The sequence below is a fragment of the Uranotaenia lowii genome, chromosome 1 (assembly GCF_029784155.1).
Source record: "Uranotaenia lowii strain MFRU-FL chromosome 1, ASM2978415v1, whole genome shotgun sequence".
Classification (NCBI taxonomy): domain Eukaryota; kingdom Metazoa; phylum Arthropoda; class Insecta; order Diptera; family Culicidae; genus Uranotaenia; species Uranotaenia lowii.
Window position 1 is genome coordinate 52,229,205 of NC_073691.1, and position 23,166 is coordinate 52,252,370.

The window sequence follows — 23,166 nt, forward strand, 5'->3', positions numbered from 1 at the left end:
CTGGGTTCTGATTCTCGTCGATGGCAAGCGGAGAGGCCGGCATTGATAAGCTTGGTGGGCAACGTTCCGGGAAGATGTTCGCCGACAGATGGCTTTTCCTAACAAAATATGGCGTTGATTCTCTCTCTCTCTTGGCTGTTTTATGATGGCGGACCGGATGGTCGTGCGGAATGTGGAAGTTTATGAGATAATGGAGCTGTTAAAAGTTGGCGAAAATTGAGTGCCACAAGTGGAACGGGTATGGATGGAATGTTGTTAATATATTTTTTTTTTATTAAAGAAGGAACTGCGCTCTGGGAGGAAGTTTCATGTTTATGTACTCGATACAGCTCAGATTGTTCGGTGGATGAAAATTCGGAGAAAATAGATATGAATGGCTTTGAAGTAACGGGTCTGAAGGACTACGTTTAAGTTATACGATAAGAAAGTCCTCGAGCGACGACGCTGAGATTATGCAAACATTTTGAGCACTGACATTGAGCTAAGCCAGAGGTTTGCAACCTGCCGCCCTTGTGGTATGAAGATTCGCATCTTGATTGAAATACTCTTAAATTTACTAGAATTACGCACTAAACGATTTTCGTCAAAATATCTCGTAATTTATGAGTAAACGGTCAATACAATAAATGGGAATGGATTGCACAGAACAATTTGATGTTTGAGAAAAAAAAGTTTAAGAGGTTGTCTATTATTCATGACCGCAAGTTTAACGTAGAATTACTATAGACTGTCTTTTAGAGATGTACCGAATAGTGGTATTCGTCAAACGGCCGAATACCGAATATTGACCTTTTCAACTATTCGGCCAAACGAATATTCGTCCGATTATTCGGTCGAATATCATGTTGAGTTTTCAATAGAAATACTTCTATTTCTACTGCTATTTCTAATAGAAAACTTCTATTTCTGGTATCTTAATGTCCCTCATCTTTTTAAGTCCATTATTTCCAACTAAATGTATCAGATCTTTTTTAAGTAGAGGTCTCTTTGATTTTCAAAATGTCACCAACAGCTGAAAGGACATCAGATGATTTGTCGCTTCTAGGACGTAAAATCCAGTGAAACCTGGGACAAAACATGTCAAAACAGGCGTTAAGCTATTTGAAATTGCTTTTTTATGTTGAATCAGATGAATGTCCAATTTTTGCTAGATGTCATCAAGCTGGTTGTCAAAAAGAACGATAATCTTCATCCTTATGCATAAAATACTTTTTTTTCCACACGGCCGATTTTCCTAAAAACTTGTAATAAAAAAAGGGAAAATCTGAACAGTAACTAAGCATTATTCTAAAACATACAAGGAAATAAGAAATAAAATTACTTGAAATTTAAAGTTGTAATCGAATTACAACATCAGTGTTCAAATATGTAGTATCTAACGAATAAACTTACTCTAAAAAATCGTTTGTAAAGGAAAATTTAAAAAAAATCAAGGAGATATTTTTTTTTTTTTTATTTAGCAAAAAATCTCAATAAATCCGTGTAAAATTCGGAAAGTTTAAAAAATATGAGGCCATCCCGGTCAGATTTATTTTTTCTCGAATTATTTATTTGGTTTATGGGCAAGCCAGGATATAGCAAGAAAACTAGGAATAAACGATAATCAAAGAATAAAGCTGTCTACAGTGAAACATACACGGATACATTTAGAATGCTTAACTGAAAACATTTTTTGATGTGAAAGTTTTTGATGATTTTGAAGGTTTTTCGACATTAACTTTAGTTCTTTGATAAATTATCCAACGACAGTTGAAAAATTTGAAAAGTCTGTTTTTGTACAAATTTTAAATAATAAATATTCGGCCTATTCGGCCGAATACTTAGCTCAACTATTCGGTGAGCCGAATATTCGGCTTAACGGTTTTTTGGCGATATTCGGCGCCGAATATTCGGCCGACCGAATATTCGGTACATCTCTACTGTCTTTATTCGATGTATTTCTTAAAAGCAGTCAGCAAATTGAGTAATTTTTAGTAAAAGTATTGAAAGTATTCGGGTCAGCAAGGCAAACCAGCAAGGTATTATTCCTTTTTAAATCCAATTTTAGAGAATCATTTTTGAACAAATGAAAATTCAAAAATGTATATTTTGGTTTATTTTAAGTTGTTTTTCTTTCCTCTGAAAAATCCAAAAAGTAATTGAAGCTCAACTCGATTAACATTGGCACAACATATAGATACGTAAGCAAACGTAAGCCTATTTGATCAAAAGTTGACGGAAACCTTGCGTAAATCGTTTGAATTTTTTGTCAAATATTTGTTTTTAGTATGAATTGTAACAATAACCAATTTTGAAACATTTTCGCAAAATGTTAGTTAAAAATTGATTGGTCATATAAAGATTTCAGTAAAACCCGTCTAAAAACAGGCGTTGGGACTGGGTTTTAGCGGATTGGTTTAATGAATCAATGCCATAATTCCAATTTGTAATTTTTTCTAAAGCGATTGAAATAGTGTGCATATTGTGTCATATTGTTATTCTACTTCTTGAAACGTTCATGAACATAAAAACACTATATATTGAAAACTATCGTTGGGATTCGGCGAATTTTCGGCCAATAAAAAATAACGAAAGGTTTTTTAGGTGAAATTTCGACAGAGTAGCTTAAGCTTAAGCCCCAGCTTCGAATCGATATGATTTTTTCATGGAAATTCGTTTTAAAACCATCATTTAAATTGTTTTCGTCGCAGTTATTGAACACCATGATTTTAATATTGAACAGGTTTTAATGATTGAACTAATTTGTACAATGTTTAGAAAATACAGATATTGAAGGTTGCTACTCTTCCAGAAATCATCTCAAAAGACAAATTTTTGAAACTAGTCATTACATTACCAAATAATTTTATTTGCCCTTTAACAAAATTTCTTCCCAATCAAGAAAAAGTTGTTTTCTTTATCCAGCATAAAAAACTAAGGTCAAATTTAAACATATATTCTTGTATTGGAGATTGTGGGTTTAAGAATCCGAAGGTCTTAATGATAATATGAAGAAGCTTCAACAATTGCACAACAATTTTTGTTTAATTTTTCTACTGTATATAATTTTTTTTAATTGGTTTCTGTTTTACTGGTGTTCAATATCTGGTATCTGTTTTAGAGGTTCGGACATTCGGCCGAAGGCCGATAGTTCGAAAGATATTAGGCCGAAGGTCGCTAGGCTGAGTGGGTTAAAAGGCCAAAGGATATTCGGCCGAATAGGACAATAGGCCGAATGGGACATTAGGCCGAAGGTTATTTGGCCGAATATTATAAGGCCGAATGGTCCTTAGGCCGAATGGCTTGGTGACAACATTTTTCCTATAACATTTTTGTTTGAAAGATGCATAGCAAAAAAAAAAGTAACACTAAAAGTAGCTCATTATTCGGGTTTAAGTTCTTTTATATTAAAAGTTAATCATTTGAAATTATTACTTTAGAAAATAAGTCCTTAAAGTGTTCAGTTTTTTTAAGCTTTACAAAACAAATGAGGGATCTTGAAGGCTTCATTTGAAAGAAAATCTTGTTTGGGGTACAAATTTGATTTATTTCCAACTCTTGTAAGCTAGATAAATTCAGATTTTAATTTAAATCTTTGTTATTGAAGTATCTACAATATAAAAAATATTATATAACAAATCAATTAAATATATTTCCAGCTTAATTTTAGCTGCGCCTGAAGATTAACTACAAGTCATTTTATTAACAATCAATTATCATTAGTAACTTATTTCATTATCAAAATCCTATGAAAAAAAAAATTAAATTCAAGTTCATATTTTTCAAAGAACGCAAACTTGAAAAGGAGTTCAGATCATATTTTGTAATAGTGGTTTTCACATGTTTTGTGTTTTGTTTTGGAAATTTTTTTATTTTAATTCCGAATCTGAATTTTGCATTTTGAGCCTGAATTGAAAACTCTGAATTCCTAATTTCTGATTCCAAACGAAAATTTCTAACATGAAACATGAATGGCATTTTACAACAAAATCCTTAACCAGAAATCTCTTATTTGAATTTTGAATATTTAATTTTATATATGATATCTTTCTTCAATTAATCATTCATAATTTAGATGGTGAATCTTCCGAATGATGAAATTATCATATTTCAATTCTGGATCACTATTATAGAACTTTTTTAAGTTTCAAATCAGCTTAAGAATTAAAAGTAAAAATTTCAAATCCAAATCTTAATTTTTTTTTTGTTATTTTAAAAATTCGTTTCAAATATTCCGGAATGATGAGTTTCGAACATGAAAAATGAATCTTATTTTAGTTTTAAATGAAAAATCGCGACTCTAATCAGGATTTTCCCCAATGATGAACCTAAATGAATATCAAGAATAATAAACTGGATACAGATTTCACAATTTGGTCTCCGGTCACTTGTTCGGGTAGGGGAAATCCGAGCTTTTTTTTTTATCTAAAAACCATGCCAAATTTGGGCATTTGAATTCAAAGTTTACAACCCAAAATCAGGGCAATATCCGAGCAGATTTGGGAGTTCATCAATTAACGTCAAGAAGAAAACAACTCGAAAAGTTTTTTATTTTCACATCGAACCACATCAGCCAGCTTATTGTGTAAACTTTTCTAAAAAATTTAAAGTTTTGTTTGATTTCGTAAATAAAGTAAAAACATTCGAGAAAAATCCAGGCAATCTGGCAACCTAAGTGAGTCTAATCTTATTGAAAATTCGATATTTAAAACTAAGGACCGTATCCAAAATTCATACACCAACTTCTTTTGCGAATAACTTTGATAGCGTTTTTCGAGTTAGGTCTTTAAATTCCTACGACCATGCCTGCTAATGTAATGTTCACATTTTCAAAATTTTGTGACGAGCTCAACATGTATCCAAAGGGTTGTTTTGTCCGTATCGGGTTCGTCTAGTAGTAAGTCTGAGGAACTCCTGCATCCGAGAAGATCTTACAGGAGCCTTAAACGGAAGTAACGACAACAATTCTGGGCAGTCCACATTATTCTGTAGAATATCAAAGACAAAGAGCCGTTGTAGAAGAATGCGCCTTGATGCCAGCGTCGGTAGACTCAGCAACAAACAGCGCTGTTCGTAAGGCGGGAGGTTTAAGGCGTCGTTCCATGGTATCTGGCGCAGAGCGTATTTGAAGAAGCATCGTTGTACTCTTTCGATCCGGTTTGCCTGTACAACCTGGTATGGAGCCCAGATTTGTACTCCGTATTCGACAATGCTGCGTACAAGAGCACAATAAAGTGCTTTTAGGCTGTAGTAGTCGTTGAAGAATTGCGTGTTTCGTCGTATGAAGCCAAGAACCGCAAAGCCCTTAGCTGTTGTAGTCGAGATATGCTGCGAGAAAGTGAGCTTGGTGTCCAAAATTATGCCAAGGTCCTTGACAATGGAATTGCGGCTTAAAGTACATTTTGTACTCGATGTTCAAAGGTTGACGTTTACGAGTGAAAGATATGACACTACATTTGGAAATATAAGGAGCCATACCATTCTCATGACACCACGTTTGAATTGAATCGATGTCTTTTTGGAGAGCACAGCAGTCAACTAGTGAAGCTATGGTTATCTTTAGATCGTCGGCGTACAACAACTTATCCGATTCAATGATAGCGCATAGATCGTTGATAAAAAGAACGAAGATCAAAGGTCACAGATGGCTTCCTTGTGGAACTCCAGAAGTGATTTGAAAAGGCGTCGAGTTCACGTTGTTTAGTCGTACGTAAGCAGTCCGGTCTACGAGATAAGAGTTGATCCATTTGCAAAACCAATCAGGTAGTCCTATCTGACGCATTTTTTCGATGACAAATTTGTGCGGTACTCTATCAAAAGCCTTGCTCAAGTCTACATAAACTGCATCGACTTGTTGACGTTTATCCAGCCTAGTAACCAACTTCGAAACGTACGTCATAAGATTGGTGGTCGTAGATCTACGTTTCATGAATCCATGTTGATCTTCAGAAAAACAGTGGTGCACCGATTGATAAAGTACGTCATAAACGAGGCTCTCGAATACCTTAGGCAAACAGCTTAGAATCGAAATCCCTCGGTAGTTTTCCACTCGATGCGCGTCGCCGGATTTGAGGATTGGACTGATCGATGCGATTTTCCATGCGGTGGGAAAAGTACCTTCCGTTAACGTTTGGTTAAAGATGATCGAAATTGGTACGGATAACAGATCGGCGCATTTCTTAACCAGAATTTTAGGAATGTAATCTGGTCCAGGTCCTTTTGTTTCATCTAACGTAGACAGCTTCCGGAAGACGTCGTTCGAGGAGAAATTCAGCAGAGGAAGGTTGAAGTCACGATTTGGCAAGCTACTTAGGTATGATTCGCATAAAGGTGGTGAGTTAGTGCTAAGAACACTCTGAAAGATTTAAAGATTTTGAGATTGAGTCTTTTGAATAAGTTAATTTATCAGAATGTTTGGGCAACATATGCGCCATCTGTATTGCACACTATGAACTACCGTTTTTCTGAATCTTGGCTGTTTTTGTTAACGTTCTTTATTTCCTGAAGCTTGACCTTCAAAATAACTCAAAATTTTCTATTTTATAAAAGTTATGACAAGTTTAGCAGATTGTCTACATTGTGCATATGGTCAGGATTCGACCAGATCGAACTGAACGCCATCAGGATTTTTTCGTAGCACTCGAACTTAATGTGCAAATATTTTCATCAAGAGACTTAATCCTTGATATTTATGGACCAAAATCGATAGTTTTTAATTCAAAGAATTCATTCACTCAAACATTCTCGCTTTTTGGATCTAGGATAGGGATTGTATAAGATTAATTTTCGGTTCTTTTATAATTTTCTCATGGCGCTCAGTTCGGTCTGGTCGAAGCCCGGCCATATAAGGTATTAACTTTTTATCACTCCAACACGGTTTTCACATGACGGCACGATTCCAGATCCAATCAAAACAGGGTATCAACTTTGAAGAACCTTTGGAAGTATTATGGAAGACCAACGGTCGCCTTCGTAGGCATTTTTTGTATAGTTGGCTGTTAATTGTGCCAATCATTATGTACCATTCACTGATTTGCATCTTCCACAGATCATCAGTCAAATTTAGTACTAGATATATATTTTTTAGTATTTTTTTCTCTCATTCTACTACGATAAATTCAGCCGCTAGGTGCTCGCTAGAAAATTCGCTTCGATTAATTCAGCGATTTTTTTTCCAATCTGATCATCGTATTTTGTTTACTTTATAGGTAAAATGTTTTTTTTTTATATACACGACATTGGACCTGTTTTTTGTCCTATAGGTGAATCAGACAGAAAAATCAACCTGCTTTAACACTTCTCCAATTGAAAGGTTGAATTGGGCCTTATTAAACCTTTGGCTTCCAATATCGTTATGGAATTAATCATTCTTACTTTTATTCAAATTTATAGTTAGCTATAAAGTCTTTAAGGACTATCTTCTAGAACGATTTACCGCTTGAACTTTGATCGAATTTTTTTTTTCCATCTGTTTCAGGGTCTTTCAGGGTGTTTCAGGGTCGTTAAGACTTTCCTTTATTTTAAACAGCTGAGCTATGAATAATGAAAGTTCGTTCAGCAAACATAAATTGAAAATTAATGTAAATAAATGTTCGACTTATAACCTGTAACTAAAAATCCAAGTGTTTTCTTTCTTAAAATTTAAAAAGAATAGCGTAAAAATAAAAAAAAACAGCGACTTTTAAAGGTGTTCAACGAGACTAACAATCATGAAAATGTATCGTTAGGAATACAAATTTTTAACAATAAATACTTTTTTTTTGTTTCGATTATAGTCGTTTTACCATCTTTATGGCATTCGCGACTTTCTCAACGTTACAGTTGGCGGATCGTTATTGAAAAACTTATCCGGTACAACTGTGTTCGATGTTTACTCTCGGGCTCGAACTCACGGACATCGGCTCAGGAGACAACAGACTTGCCAACTGAGCTATATCACAAGCCCCAACAATAAATACGGCAAAACAATTTTAAACTATAATTTGAAAAACTTTTATTTTCTTGAACAACTGATTAAAATAAACATATTAATGAAAGGATTTTACAAAAAAAAAGAGATAAATTGTTCAGCTTCAACATATAAAATATCACGAGCGCGTAGTTTTTTTTTCAACATGGTTTATGAAGTTATGAATTTTCACATGATGTAGAATGTGTTGCTGAGACTTGCCGGAAACATAAACGAAAACGACATTATTGAGCTTGAGCTTGCTATCAACTACGGTCCACCTGCGGCCCCATGGCCAATGGCATAATGGTTGCACTCCGTGATTGGTTCGAGATAATCAACATTGCACAATGAACCAAATGAAAGGTGCTGGGAACAAGCTACACAATCTCACTGTACAATTTTGAGGATCTCCTACTTTTAAATGAACCAATAACGACGCCGGCCAAGTCCATGTAGTCGATAGGAGGAAAGGAGGTGCAGCACATGTGGAGATATGTTTAGCGGAGACCGGCTGTACGCCATCCCTCCACAGATCTCCACGCTGAATGTTTGGGGGTAAGGGTTTTGTGGCATGGGATATTACCTTGGTAGGTAAAGTAACCACTTTGAACCTATGCTCCTAAACTTCCTACGTTTCCTAATGAAACTCCTATTTGCTCCTAAAGAGGCCTTCTAATGAATTCACATGACTAATGAACGATGAAACAATATGAGGTTTAAATTTTTACATTTTTACCCTCAGGGTTCTAAACTGTTTCTCAGTAACAGCGTGTAGCAATCATAAAATATGTAATAGCAAAAACAGAAAAAATAACATAATAAATAATAAAGATATTCTATTTCTTTTACCACAATGCAAATTATTTTCCGTAAAGTTACTCTGGGTTCACCTATCTAAGCTACGGCCTCATCTGTTTTATAATCCGACCACCGACCGGGTCTGCATTTTAAAATTCATTTACGGAGTTCTTAAAGGAGGGCGATGCCACGAAAATGAATAAGTCGTATGTATTACTTGGATTGTTAACTACTGATTCTGGTCGAAAACCTAAAGTTTTTCAATATTTGAAAATATTTGTATAAAATGCTGATGGCATTCAATTAGATCTGGTCGAACTCCTACCAAATAGATGGATTAATGATTAACTGAAGCAAAAAGAAAAAGAAAAAAAAAAGGAAAAAAAAGGAAAAAAAAATAAAAACTGCAGTTCAAAAAGTTTTTCAATTTTTGAAGAAATAAAACAACACAGTTAAATAAATTATTATGATACTAACACATTAAGGACTTCGAAAAAATTTAAGCCGGAAACCATCAAAATTGGATTTTTTTTACCTTAAAAATCACGGGACCAAAATCCACAAATTACCGAAAGTGTGATGTTCAACTTTATGGAATAAACTTTCATTATACAATTAAATGCATTTGAGTTATACTTCTACAGTAATGTTTGGCTTATCAACATAAAGCAATAGTCATATCATCCTTATAGTGTAATTTCAGTTTAAATTAGTTGGTTTGTTTAAAAAAAATCAAATTTGTAATATTCATTCACAACAACACTTATTTACACCTTTGCTTTTTATGATAAAAATATTTTTTTTAAGTTCATCAATGATTTAAAAAATTGTACACAGTCCTTTAAAAAAAACAGAAATATTTTTCAAAATTGCGTTTCATTATGCTTTCAAACATAATACACAATGATTTTTTTTTCGAAATAACCTACTTAGTCGCTTGATAAAAGTTTATAAAAATATAGTAAAAAAAGAGAAGAACTGAATACTTAGCTTTGCAACCTCGACAATTTAAAACTTGACCTCTTTGGACTCCTACTTTTCATGTACCTCCTGCCGAACGACCGGCAGCTCTTCTTGCAGATAGTTTCATCGTCATCCCGCTTGCCTTCCTCGAATGAATCAAGACTTTCCAATCCTCCGGAACACTGAATCTCGATAAGACTTGATGTGAGGCAATTGGAAACGATTTCCCAGTTAATAATTGAATTCTTTACCAAAAATTTCAATTTTTTGCAAGTTTGAATTTGGCAGATGGTAAAAAACACGCCTTTCTCGGCACACGCCTACTTCACTTCCATAAACGAAAACGACATTATTTATCAAAAAAAAAAAAAAAAAAAGATCTGAAAACAGCAAAAAAAAACAAACGGTTTTTAAAAGCTCAATGTACAGCAGACTGAGTCGATTTGGGGTCATTTTTGAATTTCTTAAACTCTGGGGTCTGAAAGCCTTCATTTTGGTTTCAAACTCATACATTTTTTTTGTAGATTTTTTAAGTAACGTTCACATGGGTAAATTTGAACTTCCAGGTTTGTAAGAGTAAATTGAGTATTTTGATAGGAAAAATCAACATCATTTTTGTTTCTTCTGTGAAACCTACCTTGCCTATGATTTTTGTGCAAATTAATAAATTCTCCGATGTAAATTTTAACCTTTTTTTGAAAAGTTTGGATACAGCCAGGAGATTCGAACCTTGACATTCAAAGAGAGAGAGAGGCGCGCACGCTACCACATAATGATCCTCTTCTGATTGGGAAAAATTCAAAAGTGATTTTGGAAGAATTCAGCACGTTTTTCCGACTTTTTCACGTTTACTTTAACGAAAATCCCTTTTTTCTATACTTAATTTATAACATTCAATTAGTTTTACAAACACGGAAAACTTATTGTTCTCAAACCACCTTAAATAAGCTTTTCAGATTGTCTGGATCTAGCCGGACTCGTCTGAATATTTGATATAATATTTGGGAAAAGTCGGGGCCAGCCCGAATGCCCAGATTTAGGTGAAAATATTCCGGATTTTTTTCCCGAATTCACTCACTTAATCACACACAAAACTCGAATCGAGTCATATACAATTTTTGATTCTTGCGTCCAAAACGAATACCTACTTTTGAGCTAAATTAATCAAAAGAATCTTGAACTGTTTTTTGGAAGCCTAAAATACCGTTTAATCCGCTGGTGCGATTCGATGATTTTACATTTTTTTTTAAATCTCTTTGTTTTTTTTTTTCCAATTTTGAGAATTTCTCCGGTCCGGAAACGTGAGGAAAAAATCTGGAAACCTTAATCTGAAACGCATTTCATTTGTTTCATTTGTTTGAGCTTTGATCTTCTCGGTTGAAGTTGATGCAGGGCCGTAGGAAGAACGAACTCATGGGGGGGGGTTTTGGTGACCTATTTTTTCATATGAAATTTTTGCTCAAACAATGCATGAATAAAAAAAAAGTTAAAAATATTCATTTCTAAGTTCTTTTACATGAATAGTTTGTCCTGTTAAATAAAAACTTTTGAAAATACATCCTAAACTCTTTCAAACGATGATTAATAAACAGTTGGAAACTTACTTTCATCGATGGATGAAATCTCAAAATGTGCATAAAATTCTGGTGAACTTAGCTTTAGATTGTCAAAAGAACTTCCGCACGCATCCGGGCCGAGCAAATCGGGGATATTTTTTTTTAAATCTAGCGAAACTCGCGCATTCTATTTCCAAATTTTCAAACCAAAACTCAGACAATCTCCGGAAAAAGTTGGCTAAAATCCACAAACTATTCAACAAAAATGAAGAAGAAAATTTTTTAATCGAAATATATAATCAAATTTTGAATCGTATTTCAGGCTACCATAAAATCGTTTATGATTATTTTAATAAATCTAGCTTGAAAAATTTCATTTGTGAGCGACAAAATCAAAAATTAAAATGGTGCAATTTGAATTGTTTGATTTTCCAAAAAAAATGTGGTTAATCTAGACAAAATCATGAGATTTTCAACTGAATTTGGGCAACCGGGCAGGGCCAAACCTTTCCCATTTTATTTTTATTCAACATTCGGGCAATTCTGGGTAAAAAGCGGTAATCTTGCAAGCCTTATTTTGCTTATTTGATTTGAACTTACAATAGTTTTTTTTTAAAAAAAGGCTTCAATTTTGAAAAAAAAAAAAACTCAAAAAATGAATCCAATTTTTAAAAGTAAAAGATAAAAAATTTGCGTTTCAAATAAGATTGATGCAAACTCGATCCTAGTTAAAGATTTTAGCTTCAAATCATTTCATTTTGATTAAGGAACTCAATTACGAGCTGAATCTGAATCTTAATGTTGAACCTGTATTCAAAATATTAATTTTCAATCTGTTTCGAGATCACAATACGTTTTCTGAAACGAAAATGAAAACGGTTCTGAATTTAAACATATGAGCCAAGAATCGAAACCAGTTTCAAAGTCCTCAATCATGAATCCATAATTATTATTCGGATGTTTTGGATTTCAATGATTATTCTTTATTAAAATTATGTACTTCTAATTGGACTTGCAAATCTAAATTTTTGAATGGTGAACCTATTTCGCCATTTTGATGCTTTGTGATGTTTAAATAAAGTTCATGAACTTTGAACCTGAATTTGAAACAAAAACTCAGAAGATTTCTAAGTTTGTTTTTTCCATGTTCAGAAAAATATTAACTGAATGTAAAAAATGCATATGAGTTCCGAAAATCATGAAACAAACATTACAGGAAATGTAAATCCAAATTTAAACGACGATTTCAAACACAGCTTTCCATTTAAACTTTTGATGATGATTCGAATTGAAAATCGAGAATCCTTAACTGGATACATAGTCCGAAATATGAAAACAAATACAATTTCGATTTTGATTATAAGGAACCAGAACTTCGGAAATGAATCAAATCTTATTTTAAATTGAGTATTCAGAATAGAATATGTACCAATAAGTGAGAAAATTTTTAAAAACTGTAGCTGAATTCTGAATCTGAGATCAGTTTTTGAGATTTTGACATCAGTTCTGAGTCAAGATTTTTACTATCGAATAACGTTACCTCATCATCAAAATTTGATTAGGAATAAGAAAGTTTGAGTGTAGAGTAGAAAACCTCACTTGGTCTTGATGGACTCTCATGGGGGGGGTTTAACCCCCAAAACCCCCTCCGTTCCTACGGCCATGAGTTGATGAATTATGAAGGCAATCGAATTATTTCTTGCAATTCATCCACCAAATTTAACATTTATTTGGAAAATGTTTTTGATATGAGGCCCTTGGAGCCAATGGGGTATAAGTGCATAGATATTTTTTATCGTTGTGTTAGGCCATCGTCCATATTTTTTTCGAGAATTTGTGGAATGTAACATTGTGTAAATGAAATACTAAAAATCCGAAAAAATAATTAAGTATAGTTTCAAAAAATAATAATCATTTGCATCATTAACTCGAAATCGTCCATTTTGTCACTTATACCCCTTTACATGGCCGTAGGAACGGAGGGGGGGGGGGTGGTGGCTGGGTGTCGACCCCCCCTCCTCTTTCTCATAAGAGTCCAAGAAAAGCAGGCAAGGTGTTCTACTCTATACTCAATTTTTTAAATTCCTAATCGAAAGTTGATGATTTAGTAAGGTTATTCAAGATTAACTATCTTAACTGATGCCAAAACCTCGAAAACTAATCCCAGGTTCACAATTCTGCTACAGATTCCAATTTTTTTAATGAAATTATTTTATCGGCTATATCGGTGAAATTTTATATTCTTTGAGAAAGAATATTTAAGAATTGAAAGAATATAGACGGATAGAAGATTAGAATAAGGTGAAAGATGTTTGAAAATGAGCGGGAGGGTATTTTTAATTTGAAAACTTTTCATCACATTTCATCGTTTTGTTCCTCACGGGCCTAAAACAAATTTACGGTGATTAACTCTTCATTTAAAAAATCAATACTTGGCTAAAAAGAAAATAAAAAACACATTTCATTACATCGGTAGATAGCCTAGTATCGGACCATCGACCGTAGCGCGAATAGTCAAAAAAACCGACTAGACCGCACGTAATGATACAATACCGAGAACCGCATCTATCGATAAATGTGTCTCGGTCGTATTTGAAGCTTTTCTGAGCGATCACATTTCATCTTTTTGTTCGTTCGTACTGCAAGTTTCCGCTTGTGGGACGAACCACGCTAGGCCTACTATTGTGTGGTGGTTGCTACAACTCTATCAGTATCAACCACTGCAAGGTAGTAGGCCCGTGAGGAACAAAACGATGAAATGAGATGAAAAGTTTTCAAATTAAAAATACCCTCCCGCTCATTTTCAAACATCTTTCACCTTATTCTAATCTTCTATCCGTCTATATTCTTTCAATTCTTAAATATTCTTTCTCAAAGAATATAAAATTTCACCGATATAGCCGATAAAATAATTTCATTAAAACAAATTTACGGTGATTAACTCTTCATTTAAAAGATTACAATTTTTTTTTCATTTAATCATGGAAATTCATTTCTAAATAATAAATTTAGATACATTAAACTCATTTCAGGGTTTTGGTTCCCTATTATCAAAATCGAAATTGTATTTTTGTTTTCATATTTCACACATTGTAGGATCCTTGGTTTTAATTTCGCATCGTCATTAAAAAATAGCATTGAAGAGATGTTTTGAAATTGTTTTTAAAATTTGGTTTTGTATTTCAATTTTTGAAACTCATATTTATAAAAAAAATATTTTCAGAATATGAAAAAACTCAATTTTGAGTCTACGATCAATTAGAATCCGGTCAGTTACAAACCAAACGCGTCTATTTTAAAACTTTTTGTTAGATCGAAAAAACGTGCGTCTCCTTATATATTTTTTTGATTTGGGGAAAAAAAATTCAGATAAAAAAACAGTTCATGAGTTTTCAAGTCGACAATGGAAGATTTCCGAGGTGATTGTGCAAAAATATTTTTTCCATGTTGCATTGTAAATTTCTCAAAACACATAAAGTTATATATCTGAAAAAATGGTCAAGGGAATCCTTTTCATTACCAACACAACGCCAAACTTTGCATATCTGATTTCTAGAAATGTAGTTCTCACCGAAATTAAGTTCCCGGACTCTGAATGATCATAGATTTAGAAATCAACCTGAGATCAGATATCAGATATTCAGATCCATTCTTAAACTTAATTCTTTTGCAGAATTCCAAACTTATAAATGGCGATCCAGAATTGAAAAGTCAAAATTATATTCATCATTCGAAATTCATGATTTAATTCAGATTAAAATAATAAAAATGAAATAATGAAATCAGATGGAAATCCAAAACATCAAATATGAAACGCTAGATTGATGGTTTCAACAAATTTTAATTCTTGACTCATATCAAAATATTGATCTGGAATCTAAATTCAGAAATAGTTTATTTTTACACATCAGAAATCTTATTGAAACTCGAAAATAAATCAAGCATTCAAGATTAATAATCAGTTATCTTTATAATTTTCACTCATTTTTGGGCTAAATCTGAGTTTATAATGTTAATGCTGTATCTGATTTCTGAACCTGAATTCATATTCATATTCAGGTTGAGAGTTCAGATTCAGAATAAATATTCTAAATTTAGATTACAAATTGCAAGAGATTGCTACTTTATAATTTTGATTGTTATTTTTATTTGAAAATTTCAAACAAGTAACCAAAGTCTGTCAGTTTTCATTTTAGAAATAAAAACATCCACAAGATTTTATTTTAGGAGTTAATTTTTGAGAAAAGTATTTGCCGATAAAGAAACATGTTTTATCCAGTTTGATAATTTAAAAATATTGTTTTTGCGGTTTTATCAAGTCAAATTTCAAATAAAAACTTGAATTTGGATCGAGATTGCAAGTATCATGTGTGAACCGAAAAATTTCTATATTTTTTTTACTTTTGAAAGTTTAATATACTAAAACTTCATTGATGATTAACATCAGTGAATATGCTCAAGAGTTTGGAGATTTAGCTTATTCAATTTGAGCATAGAATAAGTTTTTTTGAGCGAATCAAAGGCTTTCTGGTAAAAACTTATTCTTTGTTCAAATCAAATAAGCTTAATGGCCAGATTTTGGAGCTGATTCCATGATTTGAACCATCGATGAACATAAATTCACTAATTTGTTACTTAAGGATTACAACTTTCCGTTATACAAATGGTGAACTAATTTTACTGATTTTCGGATGAATTTACACAATTTGGCGTTCTTCCTACGGCTCTGACGCTTTGGCTCTGAGTGCCTCATATGACATCAAAAACCTAAGAAATTTAATATCTTTCAAAAATATCGATAAAATACAGCGACAAATTTTATGTTTCTAAAAATTCTTATTTCTCTTCTGATGAAAACACCCACACAAAAGATAATATACTTATAAAGTGCCACATACAATCGTATGTAAGTGAAATGCTCTAACAAATTAACTGAACTCGTTGCGACAATAGCGAGTTGAGAGCCCGGATTTTGGATTAAAAATTTTGAAATCATATGCCCGATTTGGCCAGGTCCTAGATAAAATAGCCCGGAATTGCCCTGTCCGAATACATGCGCACAAAATTCTGGCAACCTTGATACTAGAAATCTCTCGAAAATCTTGGAGATCGAAGTCAAAATAAAGTTTGGCTTTTTAAGAACATTGAAAATTTTTGTAATTCAAACTTTTCTGCGCTTCCGTCCCAAAAGGTTGTCGACCCCTGAACTGACCCCTAAGCTATCGGTTACTTGTTGTTTGCTTGTTCTTGACCTCTTGCTATCCACGCAAGATCCAAAGCAAATCCTAAACAGCTAACTCCAACTGCATAAAGATTAATCCCGAAGGCAATCACGCATAATTGGATGGCCTTTTTGTTCAGTGTTTATCCGGCGAGAGGACATCATAACAGCATGTTTTCCCTCACTTACCGATGCCGATAGCAGCCAAATATGTTGAGGAACGCCTGCCGGAATCGTCGATTCATGAAGCAGTAGGTAATTGGATTACAGCAGGAGCTTATGTAGGCCATCAGCTGGACCAGCGCGATTCCATTACTGCTAACATACTTGTAGACGAAGGCCGGTTTATACAGGTACACCTGCAAAAAAAAAGGACGAAGGAGAAATGAGGAAAACGTTCATTCAATTGTTCATTACGCCATTGATCGACTAAAGCCCACCCCCGACGCCTGATGACATGAAAATCAAATTCGGCTTTTCATCTGTCGAACAATTTCCGTAATCACAGGATTACGTTTACCGGGAAATGTTATCAATCATCGGAACGATGAAAGATGAAAATAAAAATCGCGAACATTCGATTGCCCAATTCTGTTGAAATCTGAAAGCAAAAAAAAAATAAGTCGAAAAGCAATTTTTTCCCGAGTTTTGACAGAGCCACCACAAACAGTGCTTTTCATTGCTTTGTCTTGCCAGTTCGCAATTCTCTGATTAAATTGTGAATTCATAAGGAACGAGAGTTCTTGCTTTAATATGAAGAACCAAAAAAGATTTTTTTTCCACCGGTAAAGTGGTTTTGCTAATTCAAATTTCTCCGGAGGAGGATATCCGTTTCTAAAATAATTCATTCAAGTTCAAAGCTAAACCGACCACTCTGACTAGCTTCAAGAAGCGTTGAAATTCTTCAAGAACACTTCTGTTGCTCTCTATTTATAATTGATATTAAAGCTTACTTTAAATAAGTTAATACTTTTGCAGGTGGCTCCAGAGAAGGTACCAGAAAACAAAACATCCGGCTGATGGTAATGAAATCATAAGACTTGTCGTTTTGTGAGGTATAAAATCGGAGAGATGATAACGACGAATGAGGGCATCAGATTGAATATTTTTATGCTTATTTTTTTATCATTGACACAAAAATGAACGCATCCAACAAACGTCAATCAATCTAAGGCCGTTTGTTCTATTGAAGTTTTGATTGATATTTTATTTGATTTTAAAAACGTGGGCTCAATGAAATATTTATTTGCTAGTAGTGGCTCCAGAGAGTAATCGTCCTAGATCATTGTCAATGAAGGAAATTTCGCATTTCAAATCAAAATTTGGTTAAAAAAAGACAAAAAAGACAAAAAAGAAAACAAAGACAAAAAAGACAAAAAAGACAAAAAAGACAAAAAATACAAAAAAGACAAAAAAGACAAAAAAGACAAAAAAGACAAAAAAGACAAAAAAGACAAAAAAGACAAAAAAGACAAAAAAGACAAAAAAGACAAAAAAGACAAAAAAGACAAAAAAGACAAAAAAGACAAAAAAGACAAAAAAGACAAAAAAGACAAAAAAGACAAAAAAGACAAAAAAGACAAAAAAGACAAAAAAGACAAAAAAGACAAAAAAGACAAAAAAGACAAAAAAGACAAAAAAGACAAAAAAGACAAAAAAGACAAAAAAGACAAAAAAGACAAAAAAGACAAAAAAGACAAAAAAGACAAAAAAGACAAAAAAGACAAAAAAGACAAAAAAGACAAAAAAGACAAAAAAGACAAAAAAGACAAAAAAGACAAAAAAGACAAAAAAGACAAAAAAGACAAAAAAGACAAAAAAGACAAAAAAGACAAAAAAGACAAAAAAGACAAAAAAGACAAAAAAGACAAAAAAGACAAAAAAGACAAAAAAGACAAAAAAGACAAAAAAGACAAAAAAGACAAAAAAGACAAAAAAGACAAAAAAGACAAAAAAGACAAAAAAGACAAAAAAGACAAAAAAGACAAAAAAGACAAAAAAGACAAAAAAGACAAAAAAGACAAAAAAGACAAAAAAGACAAAAAAGACAAAAAAGACAAAAAAGACAAAAAAGACAAAAAAGACAAAAAAGACAAAAAAGACAAAAAAGACAAAAAAGACAAAAAAGACAAAAAAGACAAAAAAGACAAAAAAGACAAAAAAGACAAAAAAGACAAAAAAGACAAAAAAGACAAAAAAGACAAAAAAGACAAAAAAGACAAAAAAGACAAAAAAGACAAAAAAGACAAAAAAGACAAAAAAGACAAAAAAGACAAAAAAGACAAAAAAGACAAAAAAGACAAAAAAGACAAAAAAGACAAAAAAGACAAAAAAGACAAAAAAGACAAAAAAGACAAAAAAGACAAAAAAGACAAAAAAGACAAAAAAGACAAAAAAGACAAAAAAGACAAAAAAGACAAAAAAGACAAAAAAGACAAAAAAGACAAAAAAGACAAAAAAGACAAAAAAGACAAAAAAGACAAAAAAGACAAAAAAGACAAAAAAGACAAAAAAGACAAAAAAGACAAAAAAGACAAAAAAGACAAAAAAGACAAAAAAGACAAAAAAGACAAAAAAGACAAAAAAGACAAAAAAGACAAAAAAGACAAAAAAGACAAAAAAGACAAAAAAGACAAAAAAGACAAAAAAGACAAAAAAGACAAAAAAGACAAAAAAGACAAAAAAGACAAAAAAGACAAAAAAGACAAAAAAGACAAAAAAGACAAAAAAGACAAAAAAGACAAAAAAGACAAAAAAGACAAAAAAGACAAAAAAGACAAAAAAGACAAAAAAGACAAAAAAGACAAAAAAGACAAAAAAGACAAAAAAGACAAAAAAGACAAAAAAGACAAAAAAGACAAAAAAGACAAAAAAGACAAAAAAGACAAAAAAGACAAAAAAGACAAAAAAGACAAAAAAGACAAAAAAGACAAAAAAGACAAAAAAGACAAAAAAGACAAAAAAGACAAAAAAGACAAAAAAGACAAAAAAGACAAAAAAGACAAAAAAGACAAAAAAGACAAAAAAGACAAAAAAGACAAAAAAGACAAAAAAGACAAAAAAGACAAAAAAGACAAAAAAGACAACAAAGACAACAAAGACAAAAAAGACAAAAAAGACAAAAAAGACAAAAAAGACAAAAAAGACAAAAAAGACAAAAAAGACAAAAAAGACAAAAAAGACAAAAAAGACAAAAAAGACAAAAAAGACAAAAAAGACAAAAAAGACAAAAATGACACAAAAATGACACAAAAATGACACAAAAATGACACAAAAATGACACAAAAATGACACAAAAATGACACAAAAATGACACAAAAATGACACAAAAATGACACAAAAATGACACAAAAATGACACAAAAATGACACAAAAATGACACAAAAATGACACAAAAATGACACAAAAATGACACAAAAATGACACAAAAATGACACAAAAATGACACAAAAATGACACAAAAATGACACAAAAATGACACAAAAATGACACAAAAATGACACAAAAATGACACAAAAATGACACAAAAATGACACAAAAATGACACAAAAATGACACAAAAATGACACAAAAATGACACAAAAATGACACAAAAATGACACAAAAATGACACAAAAATGACACAAAAATGACACAAAAATGACACAAAAATGACACAAAAATGACACAAAAATGACACAAAAATGACACAAAAATGACACAAAAATGACACAAAAATGACACAAAAATGACACAAAAATGACACAAAAATGACACAAAAATGACACAAAAATGACACAAAAATGACACAAAAATGACACAAAAATGACACAAAAATGACACAAAAATGACACAAAAATGACACAAAAATGACACAAAAATGACACAAAAATGACACAAAAATGACACAAAAATGACACAAAAATGACACAAAAATGACACAAAAATGACACAAAAATGACACAAAAATGACACAAAAATGACACAAAAATGACACAAAAATGACACAAAAATGACACAAAAAAAAAACACAAAAAAACACAAAAAAACACAAAAAAAACACAAAAAATACAAAAAAGACATATAAAAGACACAAAAAACACCAAAAAGACACAAAAAAGATGCAAAACAAATACAAAAATGACACAAAAATGAACCAAAAAATAACCAAAAAAAAAATAATAATGACACAGAAAAGACACAAAAAAAAACTTAAAAAAGACACAAAAAATGACACAAAAAAGAAACAACGAGACACAAAAATGATTAAAGATAGTCACAAAAAAGACACCAAAAAGAATAAAAAAAAGACACAGAAAAGACACAAAAAGACACAGAAAAGACACAAAAATGAAACATAAAAGACACAAAAAAGACACAAAAAAGACCCAAAAAAGACCCAAAAAAGACACATAAAAGACACCAAAAAAAAAAACAAAAAAGACACAAAAAGACACAAACTAAAAACACAAAAAGGACACAAAAATACACAAAAAAGACTCAAAAAAGAAGGGAAAAAGACACATAAAAGACGCAGAAAAGACACAAAAAATACACATAAAAGACAGAAAAAAGTCACAAAAAGACACAAAAAATACACAAAAAAGATACAAAAAAGACACAAAAATACACAGAAAAGACACAAAAAGACACACAATAAACACAAGAAAGATACAAAAAAAAACACAACAAAAGACACAAAAAGACATGACAGTCACAAAAATACACAGAAAAAACACAAAAAAGAATCAAAAAAACAAAAGAGAATCAAAAAAAACAAAAAAGAAACAAAATGACACAAAAATGACACAGAAAAGACACAAAAAAGACAAAAAAAATACACAAAAAAGACACAAAAAGTCACAAAACAGACACAAAATAGACATAGAAAAGACACCCAATAGTTTAAAAAAGACAAAAAAAATAATTACATAAAAAAAACCCTAAAAAGGAACAAAAAAGACACACAAAAATCACAAAAAAGACACTAATCAAAAGGTACAAAAAAGACATCACAAATGAAATGTAGGGAGACACATAAAAAGAAGAATAAAATGATAATGGTTATGTACCATGAGTGCATGGATGTATCCTAGTTTTGCGAATGTTTCTACCAACTCTATGAGTTTTTTTGTAGCTTTTTGTAATGAAAAGTTATTGATTCAAAAGGTATATTTAAATCGTTCGATGCTTCAGAAACTTTAATAAGAGTCACTTTAGTATTATTTTTTAAGAAACGCCTTTTAAAACATAAAAAGAATCGATTCCTCACCATCCCTATTCGATTCGGAAGTCATCCGCCCAAATTAAAACGGACTCAGCTACAAAAATGCTCCATAAGCAGATTATAAGGCATATTCGTGATGAATGTGAGTGCCACTCTTTTGATCCTTCTTCCGCGAAAATGCTGCTGCTGCTGCTGCCGATTATGACTGAACACAACAAGCGTTTTTGCGTGCCTGATCGTGGTCTTATGGCAACCAAACAACTTTTATTGGCAGCCAAAAACACATCAAGGGCTCGACTCCGGCTGTTTTGTATGTTTTCGGTTGATTTCTACCACCTAATAGGGGAGAAAACTGTCACCATATGGGGATGCTTTTTCGTTTTTACCGTTGCTATGTTTGAAACGATGCTAACGTCGGACGAGGTATTTTATTTGTTTTGTTTATTTCGAAGGGCTTTCAAGATGTTTATTTAACTGTTTTGTGATGGTTGCAAAAATCTACACAGTAAACGAAAATTACCGATTTCGGTAATTTTTTTACCGAAATCCTAACATGTGTAAATCGTTAAACTGTTCGGTAAAAAATAAACGAACATCGGTAAATGAAGAATCGATTTTTGTTTATTTTTTACCGAAAAAATTACCGAACAGTTTAACGATTTACACATGTTAGGATTTCGGTGAAAAAATTACCGAACTCGGTGATTTTCGTTTACTGTGTATAAAGTTAACATATTCCATCAAACAAGGTTGACATATAGGGTGTTCGATAAGTTTGAATACAGGAATTATTTTACTGAGAATCAGAAACATCATCAGACAAACTTTTCTTGGAGTGAAAAAGTCCATTTGCATCTTGTATATACATATTTTCAATCTGCATTTTTACACCATTTAGTACAGGAAAATCAAAATAATTTTTAAAACATGAATGAATAGACATTGTTCAAAAATTGGTTGTTCGGAGAATGCGCCTTTTTTGGTTTTTCTTAAATATTTTATTTTCACGCAATGCTAATAAAACTTTAATATTTGGAGCTTACTGGGAAAATTCCGGCTATAACTTTGCTGAAGGCGGCAAAGCGGTAGGAGTAGCGAATAAATAGTAAACCTGACCCAAACAGAGCTTTTTTTCACGAAAAGAAACTAGCAATACTGACAGATTTTCCGTCCAATTTTCAGAAATATTATTTCAACAAGAAAGTTATTGATTTTAGAGTCCTAAAATGTTCTGATGAAATGATCTACATTAAATTCTCTTTCATTAGCATAATCAAAATAAGGTTTATCAGAAATTTAGAGTCACCGAATGCAATGGCTAAGCAAAAATTTAACTAAAAATGGGAGGAGCTGTCTTTACTACTTGTTCAAATCACATTTTGAATTAAGTGTAGACATTTTCTCCTCTCCAGGCTCTCCTTAAAAGAGGGAAAATAAAATAAAATGTCCCTTGAAAATAAATCTGTCTGAACATTCCAATGATCAATAAGGC

At 32.0% G+C, this 23,166-nt stretch overlaps 1 protein-coding gene across 1 annotated transcript in view; it reads right to left on the reverse strand.

Moving 5' to 3' along the window:
* Window positions 1-23,166, reverse strand: part of LOC129757452 (uncharacterized) — a 171,115-nt gene that overhangs the window by 12,281 nt on the left and 135,668 nt on the right. Inside the window, exon 8 of the mRNA XM_055754687.1 lies at window positions 16,658-16,827. Within this exon, the coding sequence (XP_055610662.1) occupies window positions 16,658-16,827 (170 nt within the window). The remainder of the gene's footprint in view (window positions 1-16,657; window positions 16,828-23,166) is intronic.